The sequence below is a fragment of the Anopheles merus genome, unplaced genomic scaffold (assembly GCF_017562075.2).
Source record: "Anopheles merus strain MAF unplaced genomic scaffold, AmerM5.1 LNR4000152, whole genome shotgun sequence".
Lineage (NCBI taxonomy): Eukaryota > Metazoa > Arthropoda > Insecta > Diptera > Culicidae > Anopheles > Anopheles merus.
In genome coordinates, this window is record NW_024427732.1 from 51,730 (window position 1) to 73,405 (window position 21,676).

The 21,676-nt window shown below is 41.3% G+C and overlaps 1 protein-coding gene across 2 annotated transcripts; it reads right to left on the reverse strand.

Moving 5' to 3' along the window:
- Window positions 1-1,792: 1,792 nt before the first annotated feature.
- On the reverse strand, window positions 1,793-20,117 carry LOC121601717. Of its 2 annotated transcripts, none has more exons than XR_006006170.1 (3): window positions 19,510-20,043; window positions 11,793-12,001; window positions 1,793-2,267 (listed from the first exon to the last, which is right to left on the reverse strand). XR_006006170.1 is itself a non-coding variant. In XM_041930526.1 (3 exons), exons 1-3 carry the CDS (start codon window positions 19,631-19,633, stop codon window positions 2,228-2,230), a joined length of 357 nt encoding a protein of 118 aa, XP_041786460.1. In that variant the 5' UTR covers window positions 19,634-20,117; the 3' UTR covers window positions 1,793-2,227. The 2 variants fall into 2 exon arrangements, 1 of the variants encoding a protein (XP_041786460.1); XM_041930526.1 differs by having other exon boundaries at window positions 1,793-2,251; window positions 19,510-20,117.
- Window positions 20,118-21,676: the final 1,559 nt, after the last annotated feature.

Below are 21,676 nucleotides of genomic sequence, written 5' to 3' on the forward strand. Positions count from 1 at the left end.
TACACTACACTGATTGAATTAATATTTCTTAATAGAAGCAGATAGCATCGAATAACATTGGTTTATTTAAAATACATAGACTGTTAAGTTGTTTCTGTAGAGTTGACATTATACTGTACGGTGAACTACCCGTGTGAAAGTGTACTGTAGTGCACTTTAATTGTCCATAAGAATAGCGCTGTTTCACGGGGCGATAAACGGCGTTAAAGAAATTATTGCGGAAGGATAAACATGTCATGCACCCTCAATATTTAGTTGCACAAAGAAGATCTGTGGTAAAAATTCAAACGAGTTCATTGGAGATGCATGCGCAACGAAGCAGCTTAGCACCAGACACATAGCAATACATTGACTACCACAATCCAGTCAAAATAACGCACCTATACTGATAACATCAATATGGCAGAAGAGAAACATTTCATTCATGCGTTTACCGCTAGTGCAGGATTGTCTCTTTAAATTTTGGCGATTAGCTTCCCACCAATCACAAATCTCTATCCTGGCTTCACGGCTCAGGTGTTGTACCGTTATCTCTTTGACTGAGAGAGTATGGCTTGCGCTGTTATCACTCACATACACAGAATGTGTGTGTGTGTCCATACTAGAGAGAAGCAAAAGAGAACGCCGTTCTTTACCGGAACGAAAAGAACGCTGAGAGAAACAGGTTCAGATTTCACTTGCTTCCTTTGTACGTAGCAAATCGGCACATCGTACGAAAGAGAGCAGATGATCGTGCGTTCCAGACTGGAACGAAAATAACGCTGATAGAAACAGGTTTAAATTGAACCGGCAAACCGGCTCATCAATACAAAGAGAGTAGAATGTCGTGCGTTCTAGGCCGGATCGCAATAAGCACTGAGAGCAACCGGCCCAGCACAGATCGCCGAGAACGCTGAGAGCAGCCGGTTTAGATCGGATCGATAAGATCGTTGATAAAAGTTGGTTCAGGTCGGATCGCAAAGAACGGTAAGAGCAACAGGTTCAGTTTGAACCTGTTTGGGTAAAAAATAAGGATCGCGCTCCGGATGCTTGCATGCTGGAACGGATCGCACCTGGCAGGTTCGGAACACAACGCGCATCACTAATCCACACCATAGCAACATACCCAGACCATATCGTCCATAGAAACAACCATTGAGACACATTTATCGAAAACAACCGAAACGCGCAACATAGGTAATTCAAGCGTTACTGCAGCAAATTGGACAAACAAAGAACGCATAGCAACTTATTGATAAAAGCGCAGTGTAGGCAAAGATCGACGAACGCACCCGTACTTTGGCTAGAACAGTTTATACTTTCGGTAAACACTAAAAGCGCAGCATAGGCACATAATGACAAACACCTCACTCCGTATAAATACAATGTATAAATTGCACCTCATATCAATAACCTTTAATTAGGTCTGTAGGGGGTTTTGGGGTTAGATGTGATATGCACTTTTAATTGTCCGAACACTATATATGTTTGTAAGATGTTGTTAATTCACAAGTTTATTTCACTTTAGAACAGATTGGTCAGAACGCGACTTTTTGGGTCTGAGGTCAAAATGCGACCTGTTGGTATGGGGATCAGAACGCTACTTGTTGGAACGGGGATCAGAACGCTACTGATCGGGTCAGAGTTCAGAACGCAACTGATTAAGCTGATAAGAATTCTCTCGGTCAGCGCGTTGCGCTCTCTCGTCGAGCAGCGCACGGCGACACGATTAAGTTCCCTCTCTCTCTCCTTCTCTCTCTCTCGCGCGCACGTATGCTAAACGGAATACGATTTCCTCAACATCCTCCCCCCGTTGAATCACCAAGAGATTCAACACTCCTCTGAAGTAGTCTGTCTGATTGGAAGGACGCAAAGCTTAGAGATAGTCCTTTTGAATTCACCATCCTTAGTTCTAACAAAAACTACTCGGACGTTTCCATCCGCTCCTTTCACGATGTCCGTTACTCGCCCTAAACACCATTTACGCGGGGGAAGATTATCTTCCTTCACCAAAACCATAGTGCCCAGGGTGATGTTATCTCGCTGTTTAGTCCACTTGGTCTTAGGATGAAGGCCCGATAGGTAGTCCGATGACCATCGATTCCACAAGCGGCGCAGAAACTCTTGAACCTGCTCGTAACGGTCCAGTCGGTTGATAGGTCTCGACTCGTAAGATGGTTCCGCAAGTCCCACGATAGAGCGGTGTATTAGGAAATGTGCCGGGGTCAGAGCTTCATAGTCGTTCGGGTCAGAAGACATCGGGGTAAGCGGCCTAGAATTCAAACAAGCTTCGATTTGGGTTAGCAAGGTAGTAAATTCTTCGTAAGTAAGAATGGCGTTTCCGATGGTGGGTTTGAGATGAGCCTTAAATGACTTTACAGCGGCTTCCCACAATCCGCCGAAATTGGGGGAACGCGGAGGTACGAATTTGAATTCGATACTGTCGTTGGCACATGATTTGATAACGGTCTGTTGAAACTGCTGAGTTTGAAATTGTTTTGCTAATTGTGCCACTTCTCGAGAAGCTCCAATGAAGTTTTTCGCGTTGTCACACTCGATCAGCTGTGGTCGACCACGTCGTGACACGAAACGTCGAAGGGCGGCCAGGAAGGCGTTGGTAGAGAGATCTGCAACCATCTCTATATGTACTGCTTTTACGACCAGACAAACGAAGATAGCTACATAGCCCTTGACTGGTTGAGCTTTTCGATTAGGATATTTGTAGAAAATAGGACCACATAAGTCCACTCCAGTCCGTAAGAAGGGTAAGGTTGGTGTGACACGTTCTCGCGGCAGGTCTCCCATGAGCTGTTCCAGCGTTGTTGGTCGATTTCGAAAACAGCTCACACAGGAATGAACTACTCGGCGAGCCAGGTTCCTTGCTCGAAGCGGCCAGAATTTCTCCCTTAGAAGAGAAATTAGTAATGTTGCTCCGGCATGTTGGTAACAAAAATGGTAATGATTAGCAATCAACATTGAAAGAGGATGCCCAGCTGGCAAAATCAGAGGATGTTTCCGGGACGGAGACACATCAGCATGACGAAGTCTCCCGCCAACATACAGTAAATCATCGTCCAGGTATGGGGTAAGCGATTTCAGACGGGAATTAGAATCAACTTGGCCAGATTTTTGCAGACTTAAAAATTCGGCACCAAAAACTTCTTTTTGAGCCATTCGTACAAGACATTTGGTTGCCTCTTGAAGTTCTTGTAGAGTGAGGTACGGGTAAAGACGTTTATCTTTGTTAGCTGGTTTGATGTTGTACAGGAAACGACGTATCCATGCAACACGTTGCTGCAGTTTGGGGTAAGATGAGTACAACAAAAATATGGGATTCGTTTCGATGGTCTGGTTAAGTAGTACGGTTCGTTCTTCTAGCACTTCACTGCTAGTTTGATGATCAGGTAAATGTTGCTGAATCGGCCAAAACTCTGATGACTTAGTCAACCAGTCAGGACCCTGCCACCACGATTGACAGCATGCCAGTTGATCAGGATTCGCTCCACGAGATATAAAATCTGCGGGATTTTGTACGCCAGGAACATGGTGCCAGTTATCAGAAGTCAGGTGTTGAATGTCAGATACACGGTTTGCTATGAAGTTCTTCCAGCGTGATGATGGCGACGACAACCAGTGTAAGACGATGGTGGAATCTGACCAGAAATATGTTGTAAGATCGGCCTGTAAGGATGTACGTACCTTTTGATAAAGTTGAGCGAGCAAATGAGCAGCACACAACTCCAATCTGGGCAAACTTAACTTTCGCTCCTTCTTTGAGTTTCCTATGGGTGCCACACGTGATTTGGAAACAAGTAAGTTAGATGATATGTTTCCGGACTGATCTACTGTACGAACATAAACGCATGCTCCATAGGCCTTTTCGGACGCGTCGCAAAAGCCATGAAGCTCTACGCATACGGGTTTGGATGTAGACATCACCCATCGAGGAATAGTAAGATCATGCAGTTGCGCCAGATTGTCACGGATGAACAACCATCGTTGCTCAAATACATTAGATAATGGTTCGTCCCAACTGATCTGTTCCTTCCACAGATCCTGCAAAAAGAGTTTAGCTAGCAAGATTAGGGGTCCGACCAATCCCAATGGGTCGAATAAGCGTGATGTATCTGATAGTACGGTACGTTTCGTGATAAGGTTGTGATCAGGCCATTTAGGTGCATCGATGATGAATTTGTCGCTCGTGGTATCCCATTTCAAACCGAGAGTTTTTATGGGTTTTGATGATTCGTCAAGCTGTAGGATGGATCTTTCGTCTTTAAGCTGTTTAGGAATATTTGCGAGAAGTTCTGTGGCGTTAGACGCCCATTTGTGTAGACGAAAGCCAGCTGAATCGAGCAACGAAATTAGTTGACTGCAGAGTAAATTACCATGTTCGAGATCGTTTACTCCTGTCAACAGATCGTCCATGTAAAAGTCTCTGTTGAGCACTTTTGAAGCAACAGGGTGTGTATTTTCACTTTCTTTTGCAAGTTGGGTTAAGCATCGGGTCGCTAGATAAGGTGCAGCTGAAGTACCATAAGTAACTGTTTTCAGTTGAAATATTTGTACCGGTTTATCTGTATCTGATTTCCAAACTATGCGCTGTAACGGACGGTCTGATTCGTGGACTAATATTTGCCGATACATTTTTTCTATGTCGGCTACCAACGCATATTTCGACATACGGAATCTTAGAATGATTGTGATTAGATCGTCCTGCACTACCGGTCCTACCATTAACGCATCGTTTAATGATACACCTGTATCAGAACGACAAGAAGCGTCAAAAACTACACGCAGTTTTGTGGTTAAGCTGTCTGAACGAAGTACACCATGATGAGGTAAGAAATAGGACGGTTCGGTTTCGGTTTGAAATATTTGTTCCATATGACCTAGGTTCAAATATTCTGTTAAGAAAGCACTGTATGCTACCTTCAATTCAGGTTGTTTAATAAATTTGTTGTTCAGTTGGTCAAGTCGCTTCATCGCGGTATGGTAAGAGTTTCCCAACTGGGTAAGTACGTTCGGTTTTATGGGTAAGCGAACAACAAATCTGCCATTTGAATCGCGTTTGTATGTATTGATAAAATGTTCTTCGCATGTCGTTTCTTCTACCGACATACCTTTTTTGCTTTGACATGATTCGAGCTCCCAAAATCTTGCCACTTGCTCTTCAATGCTACAAGCATGAAAAGCATTCGAGGTTTGTGCGTAAGGCGTATGATCAATTGGTGGGTGTCCAGCAACCACCCAGCCAAGGCAAGTATTCTGCAATACGGTTTTGCTGTTTGGAAGTTTAATTAAGCCTTCTTGTATGATGTCATAAAACAAATCGATACCGATAAGCATATCTATTTGTCCAGGTTGGTAAAAGGTTGGGTCAGCAAGTTCGATATTTGATGGCAATTCCCATGAGGAAATGTCTATGGGACTGCTAGGAAGCTCACGAGTTATTTCCGGAAGTATATGACATTTTACGATTGCCTTGAAATCTTTGTGCCGTGATTGAATGTCTAAATTTGCGTAACTTTGCGACACCAGGTTAGTTTTGCCGATTCCGCCAATGCGATGCATTTCGCGATGTTTTTGCAAGCGAAGACGATGTATCAATCGTTCAGTTACAATATTCAATTGCGCACCGGAATCGAGCAATATGCGTACAGGTAAGGGTTTACCGACTGAGTTAGAGACAGAAACTATCGCTGTTTGAAGTAATATTTGTGCTTGTTTCGGTATGATTTGGGTTGGCTGCGTTATCATCGATACGTGAGAATAAGAAGTGGACGGTTCAGGGTTTAATTGTGTGCGATCAGAATGTGAAACCGACGTGTGTGGTTCTTGTGTTCGTGGAACAGTAACAGAAGGAGATGGGGCTGGCTGCGAAACATTTTCCGCGTGCAGCATTGTATGATGTTTCAATCCACAAACCCGGCAAGAACTCGAACTGCATTGGTTCAGTCGATGATTTGAAGAAAAACAGTTGAAACACAAGGCTTTGTTTTTTACCAATTCTTTTCGTTTCGAAACTGGCATTTGTCTGAAGACGGGACAAAGAAATGGCGAATGCTTAGTTTGAGAACAAAACACACACTTGTTCAAGTCGAGTGTTGCTGCGTGAACGGTTTGCACTTTTCGGCCGAAATCTCTGGCATGTTCTTTTGATCGATTTGTGTCAATTGGTTTGAGCGAGACAGATAGCTTGTTTACGGATTGCAACGTACGACAATGATTTCGAAGAAATTCGACCAGCTCGCTGTACAATGGTATGGTTTTGTTGCTGCGCGTTAACTCCCACTGTCGCATAGTGATGGGTAATCCGGAGCGGAGTCATGGATCAACTCCGACTCCGGTGCGCAAAATATGACTCCGGCTCCGGATCATAACTGGATTCGACTCCGGATCAGTCCGGATTACTCCGGAATACTCCGGATCACTCCGGATCACTCCGGATTACTCCGGATCACTCCGGATCGCTCCGGATCACTCCGGATCGCTCCGGATCACTCCGGATCAGTCCGGATCAGTCCGGATCAGTCCGGATCAGTCCGGATCAGTTTTCGTACATATTCGATGTACGACTTCAAAGTCAATGAGCTCATCAAGAATTGTCTAAACGATAATGGACAGTCATTCCGGATCCGGAGTGATCCGGAGTGATCCGGAGTAATCCGGAGTAATCCGGAGTAATCCGGAGTGATCCGGAGTAATCCGGACTGATCCGAACTCGGAGTTGATGAGTCCGAGGGTTTTCCCGTATGCACCCCCCCCCCCCCCCCCCCCGCTAAACAGTCCGGAGCAACTCCGAGTCCGACTCCGAGGGGTGCCGGAGTCGGATCGATCCGACTCCGGAAAAAAATTGTATTTACCCATCACTACTGTCGCAGCGTGGTAGGATCAAGAAGAGAGGTAAGACGAAAAACGAGAAGGGTACTCCAGTGCTCCGTTTTTTCTCCCTCGCTTTGCAACAGGCGCAGATTTCGTTCGAATTCGTTAACAATACTGTTGAGCGTTTCGGCACACTCCTTTTTGGAGGCGGGAATCTCGAACAGCGCATCGCAATATGCTTTGATAAGAAGATACTTGTTTTCGTATCGATCGGTAAGAAGTTTCCAGGCAACGGCGTAGTTAGCGGATGTGATCGGAATGTTTTCTATTGTTCGTTTTGCTTCCTTTGTTACGGTGGTCAGCAAATATGATAGTTTGTCGCTATCGGACAACTGGTCTGATGAATCGATCATGGAACAAAATGCGTCACGAAAAGGTGGCCAATCTCGAATGGTTCCATCAAAACTGGGCAATTTTAGTTCGGGAAGTTTTACACGGTTTGATTTAACGCATGGCTTTTCTCGATCGGGATCACTTTTTGTTAATTGAATGTTAGGAGTAAGAGCCAACATACCTTGTTGTATGTTTACCTTCAGATCAAAAATCCTGTCATCGAAACTGCTATAGCGCTCTTCTGCCAGCTTGTACTTAGTTTCATCAGTTTCTTCAAATAACACAGAAAACACGGCTGCTGCTTCGGAAGAAAGTTCGTTTAGTCTTACCGCAATCAGCTTGAGTGCCGCAACGTCCGTTTTCCTCTGGTTGTAGTTGGCCTCCATGCGATCTAACTGCCGAAATAGGTGGATCAATTGGCGTTCAGCCCTTGCGATGTCATCGAGGAGAGGGAACACATCTGAAACGCTGTCCTCGTTCTGGTTTGCTCCGTTCGCGTCTGGCGCCCTTGACGGTTCAGGCAAAGCCTCCTGCTCCCTTGACGGTCCAGACACAGCCGCCGGCGAACGAATTAGCGACATTTTAACTGGTTAGATAAGCACTTGTAATGTTTGTTAAACGTTCACTTTTTTGTCACTTTTACGGGTTTGTTGGAAACTTCACTTTTTTACACCTTTTAGTTCGCTTTCACACGGTCAGGGTTCGATTAACGTTTAAGAAAGACACACACTTTCTTGATCAGGGGTTAGATTATGTTTGTCACAACACTTCTGGGTTAGTGGTATGAACACGTTTCATAAAACACTTCCGTCACGTTTTGGGTTAGCGGTATGAATATGTTCGAATAAACACTTCCGTCACTTTCTGGGTTAGCGGTATGAATATGTTCGATACGATCACTGGTATGGGTAAGATGCAACACTTCTGATGCAATACTTTTTCAAGCGGTAAGAGGTAAGCGGTCAGGGGTAAGCGGTACGCGATCAAAAGTAAGCGGTATGAATAGGCGTTCTGCCGTTAGCGGTTCGCGATCTGCGGTAAGCGGTAAGCGGTACGAGGTCAGAAGTAAGCGGTAAGAGAATGCGTTTTGGGGTAAGCGGTCGGCGTGCTACCGTTAGCGGTAAGCGGTTCGCGTTCAACGATAAGCGCACTACGGTAAGCGGTTCGTGGTCAGCGGTAAGAGTAAGAAGAAGTGTCACATTCGGATCTAAGAACCACAAAATGTGACACATTCGGATCGAAGGACCAAAATTTTTATGTAGGGGGTTTTGGGGTTAGATGTGATATGCACTTTTAATTGTCCGAACACTATATATGTTTGTAAGATGTTGTTAATTCACAAGTTTATTTCACTTTAGAACAGATTGGTCAGAACGCGACTTTTTGGGTCTGAGGTCAAAATGCGACCTGTTGGTATGGGGATCAGAACGCTACTTGTTGGAACGGGGATCAGAACGCTACTGATCGGGTCAGAGTTCAGAACGCGACTGATTAAGCTGATAAGAATTCTCTCGGTCAGCGCGTTGCGCTCTCTCGTCGAGCAGCGCACGGCGACACGATTAAGTTCCCTCTCTCTCTCCTTCTCTCTCTCTCGCGCGCACGTATGCTAAACGGAATACGATTTCCTCAACAAGGTCAAAAACACATTCCAAAACCAATATCTCGAAACCCATTGAGTATAAATAAAACCAATTCCGACCGTGGCAAGTCAGATTCGTTCGGACTGTCAGGATAGGACTATGCCCATCCAACATCTATCGACTTCTCATTTAAAGAGTTTAGTTATGTCCCCCTACCCAAGGTAAGGCCTCTAAATTCCAACATTTTCAGTAAGGGAATCCTCCTAAAGGTTTCTATAATCGCCTGGACGATCAAGTGTCGAAAAGTCCGCTTCGAACAAAGTGTTATTCTACCTCGATACATGCCAGCGAAGCACTGACCTACCGCGATGGTACGCGTTGATCACGTTGATTGTACCGTATGTACGCTCATCACATTACATGGCGACCGAAACTATCTTCCGAACTTACTACATCATGTTGTAATAAATAATAGTCATATTTTGAAAATCAATGTGTCGTTGAAAATATTTTTGTACATACTTTTATGCTATTTCTTAATTAGTATAATCGTCAAGTACCATGGGACCGCCACATATAGACATAGCAAATAGAATGAAGAAAAAATGCAATAGTATGAATCGATTTTCATTCCGGCGTTTTTATGGCCGTTCTCCACTGTACAGTGGTACGATAACCCTAAACGTAGCTAGTAGTAAAACGTATAGAAAGTGCTATATATTGGGTATCGTGACGGCCTACGAACTTAGAGAGGTACTTAATAACTCCTGCTACATGACATTTTTAAAGTACTGTAGGGGAAGTGGGAGTAGTTTCGGCACCTTAAGATTCACTCCTGATTGATTTTTTTTTATTCATTATGTAGCATGATAGCACCTAGATTACGGAATGAGTGGTTTGAATTACTTAAAAAAATTACCTTGCAGCCAGTATCTTTGAGTAATCTTCTTTTTCTCATTAAATGGAAGGGTGTTAAATTTTATTTTCTCTGCTCGAACTCGAAAGCCAAAAATCAAACATCGGTCATTTACCGTACGGCACCGAGCACAATAGCGTATCTCGAGTTTTCGCGTATAGCGGATTCCTTTAGAAAAATAGTTTACACTCGAGGGTCGAGGGTTGAAAAAGATCGCCAAAGAGTTTTACATTAAAGTTTTTTGTTGTAAAACAGGTATCTTTTGTACAAATTTAATTTTGCATTCATTTTGCTTCAAGAATATTAAGGAAATTCAAAAAGAGCATACAATATTTCAAAGAACTAAAATATTTGCAAAAAACACATGGAGCTGTCAAATTTAGTGGAATCACGTACTGCGAATTCGCGTATATCGAGTATCGCGTACTGCCGATATATCCCAATTATAAATGCTGTACATAATTTGTGTCGGAGTTAGGCAGACATTCTATGACATTCTATGCTTCTAAGGTATTTTTAATTGAGCGTTTGCTCAGCTCGATCTATACGTACATAGTTATGGAACATCTGTAGAAAATATATGCAAATGCAAATTACGATATAAATATAATGTTAACATACTACAAATCAGCATTAAACTACTACCAAATGTTGTGTTGATTTACCTCCTTTGGCCACATTAGTTTTGGTGACATGTTATACTATATAGTTTAACATAAAAAAACTACGCTTTTTGATATAGAACTAGTCAATAGTGTTTATAAAACAATACTATTAACACGGAAACTGTTGAATACACATCGCAATTCTATAAGTCTCAGAAGTAAAATTTACACCGGCTGTCAATCAGAAGCACCATGTGTTTGTTTTGTTGTTTATTTAGACATAAAGTCACCATTTTATTAAGTTCTATAAATACTAAAACGGCGAGGTTTCGGTCTTACCTACAGTGTCGAACCAACCCTGACTTCCCCTACTGGTCTCTTAAACCCCTTTTGACCCCGTTTCGTATTATAAGAATACTTCATTTGAGTAGCGAAAAATGATAATAAACAGAAAAAAAGTTTCCCTTCATGCTGCACCAGGCCACATCGCCGTAAAATCTTGCTCTTAACACTCCATTGAAAGAAAAAATAATAATATCCTGGGAAACAATCTACCAAAGGTAGCATTAGGCCGTAGGCTCAATACGTTTAAATTTACATTACCCTTTAAAAAATAATATAAGGGGTAATATAAGGCGATATACTGAATGAAATAATTCAAAATATACAACGATGGATTGGTACACTATGAATAGAGAATAGAAATAGAAGTAGGGAAAGCAGTTTATTACGGGCAATAATTTGTTATATGTTATTCATATTCATAATTTATAACTCTTGAGCTATTCAGTAATATTTTATGCTGAGGAACGATTTTGATGTAGTTAGGAAAAACGAGTTAAACACAGCTCATATATATGATTCTAAAACTTTAAATTACAAATATTATCCCATTTCTAAGTAAATAATATACGCGGTCAAACATAAACCTTTATGACCTATTAGTAGCCTAGACATAAAGTAATAATAATAATAATAATAATATAATAATAATAATAATAATAATAATAATAATAATAATAATAATAATAATAATAATTAATATTATTATTATTATTATTTATAATATTATTATTTATTTAATCTTCAACGGGCCGTATGGCCTAATAATATATTAATAATAATAATAATAATAATAATAATAATAATAATAATAATAATAATAATAATAATAATATAATAATAATAATAATAAAAATAATAATAATACTAAAATAATGATAATAATAATAATAATAATAATAATAATAATAATAATAATAATAATAAATAATAATAATAGAACCAACAGCCATGTAAACATTATAATCTTTTACGTATTTCATTGAACCATGGTCCAGCATCAACTGGTTACAATCATATGAACATTTTGGAATGCATTGATTTTTGTCTAACTTGAGCAATTAAAACAGTTGAGTAATATTATTTAACTGATAACAACAATCATGAGTACATTGCCAACATGAAACTAAAATTCAGATTTTAATTACTCACCGGTAAATGGGAATCGAGCCATGTATTGATGATATCTGCTGTTATGGGATCCGGTGACGGATGTAGTGTAGACGATTGTTGTTGGAGAGCCATGGCAAGAGACTGAGCTGCTGCCAATATTGATGTGGATCGAATTCCGTGTTGTAAACCACCATTCGATGAGGAGTTATTTCCTGCATCATCAGGCGATGAAATGTAGTCTGTATCACCTGGAAAACATATTTTAGATAACTTGGGGTTGTGGACTCTAGAGAAATTCTTTCTTTGTATAGAAAGTTTCTATAGTACTAAAACAACTATAACAAAAAAATGGATGGAAAAAACATACTGCGGCACATTCATTCATTTATGATTGTTATTTTCATCAGGGGAAGGTAGGTAAAGATGAACACTTTAGAGAAGATTAAAAAAAATCTATAGATATATGAATACATTGATCATGAAAATATACATATCTTATGTTACATTCATATATTATCAGAAAATGTATTGAAACTTTTAACATTTTACCAAATTTTAAGTTTCTTCAACAATGTAGAAAACGTTGAAAAATTAAGAGGTTTACTGTTAAGAGTTTTAAGAGGCTGAAATATTTCACGCCTAAATGTATGAACCAAGGACTGTATAGGAACGAGGTCAAGTATTAGCCAAAATCGGCCATCTCGGAAGCAATTTGACAGCAAAAAGCCCTGGAGAGCTTATCTAACCCCTAAACTATTGTTATTAAAAGAGGCATCAATACATTTGGTGTAACATTCAATAACCAATTTACAATTTTCTTGTGATGACCAGACCGATTTATCATTTTTATCACAATTAAAATTTGAATCCAAAAGGGCTCTTAGGCCGAGAATACACGGACCGGAATTATGCGGTCACGGAATTCCGCCTGCTGTCAAATCCATGTACACTATCAACGGCAACTTTTCCCAACTGGCATATCCATACAATTTTTAGCAGGCGGAATTCCGCGGCCGCGAAATACAGGTTGTTCGGGATAAATTTGACACCTGGCCTTTGGGTATACAGGGTGTTCGAGATAAATTTGACAGTTTCTGAGGGAATAGGAAAGGAATTTTTATCAAATTTATGTTAAATATTAAAAAGATTTTTTTTTCTACAAATTTTAGCTAACCATGTTTGCCACATTTTCTGTTCGAAGTACCCCCCCACCCCTCCGCGTCGATGGCCGCCTGCACCCGCTTCCGGAACCGCGCGCCAGCCCGGACAACCATGTTCCTGGGGATGGCCGCAAACACAGCCTTTATTCTGGCCACCAGCTTCGCTTTGGTATTGCAGGACGCCATGTTGATGTCCCGCTCAACTGTGCCCCACACAAAGTAATCCATAGGATTAAGGTCAGGGGAGCTGGGTGGCCAAACGTCGGTGCTGGTGTATCGGTCGAAATTGGCAGTGAGCCATTGGCGTGTTTTTAAGGCCGTATGGCATGGTGCCGATTCCTGCTGCCAAACGTACGGCCGGCCATTGGCCACCGTCTCAATCCACGGCTTCACCACGATACGACGCGTACCGCAGGTCCTCATTTAACGCCACCTTGACGATGCTCGGGGCCACGATGATATATACCCAAAGGCCAGGTGTCAAATTTATCCCGAACACCCTGTATATCTCAGGGTTGAGTTGACGTATCGAAATGATTAATATGTCATTCGATTGCTAAAAGTTGTGCGAACAAGTGTAAAAAATGTCTAACTCCGTAAATATGTGGAACCCGTCCGAATTGCACAAGCGCGTAACGTGTGTTATGATGGTTCGTGCCGGTCATACGAATGCCGAAATTCGGAAGGCGGCGATGTGTTCGCTGAACACCGTAAAAACAATACGCGTACAGCTCGAGGAGTGTGGTGAAGACGTGGATAGTATTATTATTAGTATTATTAGTCGGATTGTGTGCGGACCGACGCGTTCCTGGCCGGATTGCAGCAGCGAGCGACGGCCGATTCCGGCGTCGGCATCCGGGCCCCGGCGCGAGACGTTGGCGTGGCCCCGAGCATCGTCAAGGTGGCGTTAAATGAGGACCTGCGGTACGCGTCGTACCGTGGTGAAGCCGTGGATTGAGACGGTGGCCAATGGGCGGCCGTACGTTTGGCAGCAGGATTCTGCACCATGCCATACGGCCTTAAAAACACGCCAATGGCTCACTGCCAATTTCGACCGATACACCAGCACCGACGTTTGGCCACCCAGCTCCCCTGACCTTAATCCTATGGATTACTTTGTGTGGGGCACAGTTGAGCGGGACATCAACATGGCGTCCTGCAATACCAAAGCGAAGCTGGTGGCCAGAATAAAGGCTGTGTTTGCGGCCATCCCCAGGAACATGGTTGTCCGGGCTGGCGCGCGGTTCCGGAAGCGGGTGCAGGCGGCCATCGACGCGGAGGGGGGGTACTTCGAATAAAAAATGCGGCAAACATGGTTAGCTAAAATTTGTAGAAAAAAAATCTTTTTAATATTTAACATAAATTTGATAAAAATTCCTTTCCTATTCCCTCAGAAACTGTCAAATTTATCTCGAACACCCTGTAGAATCGAACATCAACAAATCCACAACGCATACATCAACAAATGAGAATTGAGAATCGAATCCCCTCCTGTCATTTCGTTTTCATTTTTATACAGCATGGCTGTCAAATTGTTTGGGATAACCCCACCTGTATAATAAACCCACTTTGGTCCTTGGTATGAACTAGTGTTGCGTAAAGTCCGACCGGAGCCGTCTAGAATCGCCCGGAGTCGCCCGGAGTCGGTGTCGTCCGGAGTCGGAGTCTTCTAAAGTCGTCCGGATTCGTCTGGGGTCATCCGGAGTCGGATACGCCTGGAGTCGTCCGGAGTCGTTCGGAGTCGCCTGGAGTTGGAGTTGTGCGGAGTCGCCTAGAGTCGTTCGAAGTCGTTCGGAGTCGTTTGAAATCCAGAATCGGCTGCAGACGGTGTCATCCGGAGTCGTCTGGATTTGGCCGAGGTCGGCTTGAATAGGAAGTACACGTGGAAAGTGAAAGACAAAAAAACACAACGAAAGGAAATGTCTGATCACAGGCACATTAAACCACACGGCTTCTGTTGACTACGGACGATTCCGACTCCAAACGACTACGGACGACTCCGGACGACTCCGGACGCCTCCGGACGACTCCGGACGCCTCCGGACGACTCTTTACGACTCCGAACAACCCCAGACGACTCCGAACGACTCCGAACGACTCCGAGGGACTCCGGGCGACTCCGGGCGACTCCGGGCGACTCCGGGCGACTCCGGGCGATTCCAGACGACTCAAGACGGCTCCAGATGACTCCGACTCCGGGCGGATCTAGTGGTTTCATTTTGCCGGAGTCGGAATCGGACTCACAATAATCGGAGTCGGATCGGAGTCGTGAGTGTGCTCCATACAACACATCACTAGTATGAACCCAGCAGTCATGCGGTATGATGCGTTGACGTTAGATGAAATGCGAAACTTTTCCCGCCCCTATACATGTCGTGAAAATATTCGCCGTGAAACATATTGTTTTTGTATGGACCAGTCATCGAATATCATCGAATGCCATCGAATTTGGCTTCACGCTTCACAGCGCGACGCTATAATGTCTGGTTGCACGGAAACACATCGTTGAATCTAACCGTGCTACCAGACATATAAAAATAATTTCACGCCGTGAAACGTTAAAAAATGTCATGAAATTATTTGCTGTGAATCACATTGGTTTGAGTCCATTCATTGGTCGAATATCATCGAATGTCATCGAATTTGGTTTCACGCATTAAGGCCTTATTAGACGGAGGAAAATACTGTCATTCGATTTTGGAATCTATCCTTCAAACAGGGTTTGACAGATAGATGCCAGTCGGAACATCGGAATTCGGCATGCTCAATTCCGATTTGCTCCAGAGTAGATTTTTACTGTCAATGTCGATAGAGCGTATTGAATTTCTTGATAATGATGTATAAAAACAACAAAAATGGGAAATAACGAATGATCCTTTCGTGTATGCCAAGAAAATCAATACATTAAATAATAAATGATAAAGATAACAGAACAATTCCCTTGCACGTACGAGAAACACGTGCAAATCCCCTTATTACACGTACGAGAGGCATTTTTGTGCCAAAGCCTGAGTTTGACAGGTAAATGCCAATCGAGAAATGACAGTATTTTCTTCCGTCTAATAAGGCCTTTACAGCGCGACACTATTTCTCGGAATGTCTGGTTGCAGGGTAAGGCATTAATGATAATCGGACACAAAAGTCGCTGCCAGACACCAAAAAACCACCGTAACGAAAAAAATTACAGATGAAATGGAACGCATTGTAACGCTCCTTTTTTCGATTCACCGATCATCCACCCGTCGACGAGCGAAATGTAAACGAAATTGCTGTTAACATGCTTTCACAGTGCAAAACAGCAATTTATCATAAATTAAACATCAATATTCGTGATATTTTCACCAAAATTGAGGAAAACAAAACTAACTTTTTGTTTGTTTACAATAACAAGCGTTATTTTTCGGTTGTCAAACATTTTCGTTAGGGTGTTTTTTTTTTGTGTGTGTTTGGAAGCAGCCTAACAGCTGACGTTGCTCCAGCTTATAAATTACAGTTTAGGACTTACTATTACGAAATTACTTAAGTTGCAAGTTAGGTGAACTTGTTTAAAAATGGTCGTTTGTGTCATCAAAATTCAATTTTTTTTTTCTAATCCCAAAGAATCTCTTTTCTATTCCTGAATGATGTCATATCATTGCTTTTTCTTTTTGTTGATTATACCGAACAAATGTCCCAAAACAAGGTGTAAGTCAAAAAAGTCGTAAGTCGAACATCTATCAATTTAAAGTTAAAATCCGAAATCGAAGAATATAAATCTATGATATTATGTATTTTATTTAAACAATGTTAAAAAATGTATGAATTTTATTCCGTAAGTCGATACGATATATCGACTATAAATGAATAAATATATCAATATTTAGTTCACTAATAAACTAATGTAACGGATATTACAAAATTAGCTAAGGTTTCAACTGTAAAAATCAACATAGTCGTATCTGCGAATCGTCGTAACTCAAGGGGATCGTATCTCAAGGGTCGCCTGTAGTAGACCAAGTCTTGGCAAGATACAGGGTTTCGTGATGTGCCTCATCAGCATCGAGCGTCTAAAAGCAAAACACATGGCTGATATGTTGACCCATGTTCCGTTTCTCAAATATTTAAATGCTTTCTCTAGTTGCTGGATTAGTTTATGTCCGATTACCCTTACTTAAGGTTTTTGATGCCATCGGTTCATCACCAATTGATATAGGAAGTGAAATATAAACAATACATTTGGGATCTATCTACAGAGTGCCCGTATTTCCCAGTTAGGTTTCGGTGTTCCTTACCACCAAAAAGTTTTTATTGCTTTCATTACCTTCTGTCACCAGTTTTTAGGTTAATAATCACGTCAACTCATTTGTCTCGCAGAAAATAATACTGCCAAAAATATAAACAATATAAATTATTAAGCTTAAAATCCGTAGTAGTCAAATTAGACCCACAAGGGTGCGGACTAGTGATGGGAATAGTTTCAATAATTGTGGAACGGAACGAACCTGCCAATCTGAAAAAAAAAACGGATCGCGGAACGCAAGTTCTTGATAACCTGCAATAGTTACGTTTTTTTCTTGCTCACTTTATAAATGGATAACTTGAAAGTATCCATTATATATAGTGTAATATCTTTAATGTGTAATAATCACTCATTTTCAATTCAAATAATATTTTATTGAATGTGTAAAACTATTCAACTTCTAAAAGAAAAACGCTTAAAGTAGGTAATGAAGTAATACCTACATATACAGGTATTTGATACATAGTACATTTTTAATTAAAAGGTTAGGGCATTATTTGCCTTTAAATGCCCAATAACATTTAAAGGTCAATAACATTTAAAGGTCAAGGTCAAAAGGAAATTTAGTTGTTTTGGTTTTCAACTAAAATTCAGTTATTTTTTACTTTTTAAATTGTTAAATAAAAAAGTAAATCATATATGTTTTGCTACGCACATGCAATTTTGATGCTAAATCAAAAAGTCAACAAATTAAATCGAATTATTAGAATAAGTATGATAAAATTATACTAAACTGATTGAATTGATAAATCTTAATAGAAACAAATAACATCTAACAACATCGGTATTGAAGAAATACATAGAGTATTAAACTGTTTCAGCTGGGTTATACTTTCTCGTTTTGGAACGTATATCTATATGCAAATATGCCAAAGCGGAATAGCATATCTTTTTTTTTTTTTTGTATTAACTATTCCCAAATTACTAAACCATGTCATCTCTGCTTTGATATTTGGGATATTTGCGACAGCATCGTACATCGCGTATGCCTCTAGTAATATTAAAATGATGAGTGTTTGATGAATTTTTAAGGGCTCTCTACTGTCAAATGGCAAATGTCGAATGTTCTTACAAAGTCCTTGGTCCATATAGTTGTGGTAGGCGCTGTATATACATCTCATGTCACGGTGTTTGTTACCAGCAACCTCCGAAACCGCTGGATCATTTTCAACGAAACTTTGCACACACCTTATGGTGGCATTTAAATGTTCATATTAAACATAAACTAGTTGCAATTTTCAAACAAAGACCATAATTGTTGTTGTATAGAGTACTTTAACACTTGATGCCTAGTGGTTTACACTCGACGATCGGTTACTGTGAGGATATGGGCACAGTACAATTATCCCAAGTAACAAAGCAAAGATCCTGCAAAGATCCTGTTCCTATCTATTTATACAGTGAAGCACCATTTTCGGGGCTAATCGGGATCCTAACTCGCCCGGATAATCAAATAACACGGATAATGAGTCAAAGTATATTTTTTATTACAAATACCTGTTATTTTTTTGATTTTTTTTTTGTTTTCTGTTTCGGTAAAACTTAATCAGTTTTTATTAATATCATGCTTTCTCAAAGAGAATATTTGAAATGTGCCAGCTATTTGTGTTATGACAACGTGCTCTTATAACCGTTTTTTTTCAATACCCTCCTCAGCACTCAATGTCACCTTTATATTGAACTGTCATTTTTAAACAGCACGGATAAACGAAGAGCCGGATAAAAGGTAACCGGATATTTGGCGCTCCATTGCATGAGATTGTATTAGAGATTAATAGAAGCTATCTATTTATTACAATAATGTAATTATTTGCATGTAAATACATCAATATATCATAAATGTAAATTACTCTTCAAATTATGTTCTGTACCATATTATTTGTTTGATAAACTGCAATGATTTGAACACATAACAAAAAAGAAATGTCTACTCACAGACCTATATTTAAAACTTATAATACTTAATCGTCAACTAATACTATGTTTTAGGTATTAGGAAAATTAGGTATACTGAGCTAGCTAATGTATTACATTTTGTGATGTTAATGGCTGGTATCATTGAATTCTTCCGTAGCGGGAACGTGCGGCGCTCACACGAAATCCTAGGGATGGCAACACATTTCGTGTGCCCGGTGCTACAACATCGCGGTAAAGTACTATACATCTAGTATGCCAGAAAAATTAGTTAAAATGAGTGTCGGGACGTACGCCGCCGTTACGAATGTATTCAATGACACCAGTAATTTTGCATATGATTATAGTAATTGTCAATACAGTGTTAAATTTAATTATATAAAAGTATTAAATCATAGCTTACAGCTAAAACAGCTTCTGCCACTAAATGCACTCTTGACTCCTCGTCCATCTGCCAATATGCTGCCATTTTCACTGGAGTGTGAATTTGGATTATTACATGCTCGAAACCACCACCAACGGGTCATAAGCGCCACGATTACTATACGCCAAGACTACAGTTTTGAGCTTCAATTATTACAATATACAGGTGGCACACTTACACTCATGGAACCGAAATGCCACTAACAGATTATCAATAGTATAACACGGGTAATATAAACCATCGAACACGAACACGTTATTTTACATTCACCACGAATGACACCAGTAACATTATCATAAACATTAACTAAATATCATCAATCACATGATACAACTATACATTTTGTTTGGGATCGTAGGGTAGGCAACATATTTTGTTGTTTTATTGGAATTAGGTCCTATTGCATGTTTATGAATTTCACATAACTGGCAAAGTTTTTATTTTGGATCGATTTACTAAAGCTTTGTAAAAAATACTTGGACGAGTATCGAAATCCTGTTTGGGTAAAGCATACTAATTTGATAATTGTTGTGTTGAGATTTATGTTTCATAGCTTTAATTACAACAACATCGCTGCGATTCCCCTCGCAGACCACTGGCGTATGGTGAAACGAGCTATCAGCACTGCAGTTGAACTTAAGATTGGCTGCTTACCAGATAGAGAAAAAAAACAAAAGTTCTAGTATCCGAGAACCATGCAACAAGCGCTCAAATGTTATGGCATTAAACCCAAAAGATTGTGGAAAACTACAGTTGACTGAGGAAACAGCAAACCCTGCTCTTCCTTTTGAAGAGGCTGCTGGAACAACTGCTGGAGCAGCTTTCCCAGTCAAGGGCACCCGCTTATTCTACAGGAGATTGAAGGAGGCACGGAGCAGGTTTGCTCTTAATACCGCAATTTGCTGGGATGCAGAAGGAAATTAGCTGACAGACAAGCGGGAGGTGGTCGAAAGGTGGAAGTGCTACTTTGAAGGACTCCTGAATGTAGCAGAGGCAGAAAGGCTGGCGCAAGTAGCAAAACAAGACTACCACCACAGCAGCAGCACAACAGTAGCAACATCGACAGCATTGGTGCAGACGACGAGGTGCCCCGACATCTCTGGATGAGATTGCCGGCGCCATCAAGCAGTTAATGAGCAATAAGTCTGCTTGCATTGATGAACTGGCGGCCGAGCTCTTCAAGATGGGGCCGGAGAGGCTTACCGTCAAAATCGGCTGATCGTGAAAATCTGGGAGCAGGAAGAAGTACCGGAGGAGTGGAAGCTGGATATCATTCATCCAGTTAATAAAAAGGGTGTCAGACTGGAGCCATCATAGTCCTCAACGGCGCCTACAAGATTCTGTCACAGATCTGTTCTGCAGACTTGCACCCCTTGCTATACATTTGTCGGCAGCTACCAAGCTGGGTTTGTTGGAGACAAATCCACCACCAACCAAATTTTTACTCTACGGCAAATTCTCCGAAAATGCCGAGAGCGCCAGATCCCCATGTGCCACCTGTTAATCGACTTCATGGCGGCCAACGACACCATAGACCGGAACACCATGTACCACTTTCCTGGGAAGTTGATCCGGCTGTTAGAGGCCACCATGAACGGGATGCAGTGTAAGGTGAGAGTTAATGTCGGAATCGTTCGAATCTCACAGGGGTCTGAAGCAAGGTGACGGAATCTCCTGTCTGCTCTTCAATATTGCCTTGGAAGGTGCATTGTATTAATTGACGGCGACAATCTCGAGGTAGTAAAGGAGTTCTGCTATCTTCGGACGATCGTTACTTCGAACAATGACATCAGCAGCGAAATTCGGAAATGTATTTTTTAGACGAATCGTGCATACTATGGGCTTCATCAACTGCTGAGATCCACAAAACTTCGAGACCGCACGAAATGTGGGACATATCGCACATTGATTCGCCCGGTGGTCCTGACAGAATACTGGGACCCAGAATGGCTGGGGCATTTTATAATGTCGGACGATGGCCAGAGCGAGACCTGTCGGAGATCGGGTGTCTACATGGATGAGAAGTTGCAGGCATGGACCGAGCATCCTGGAGAATTATTGTTGACCGGGCCATCACGACGACGTGCTCTTTCGTGAACAGGCCAACAAGAGAGAAAGATAGAGATACAGATATAGAGATAAAGAT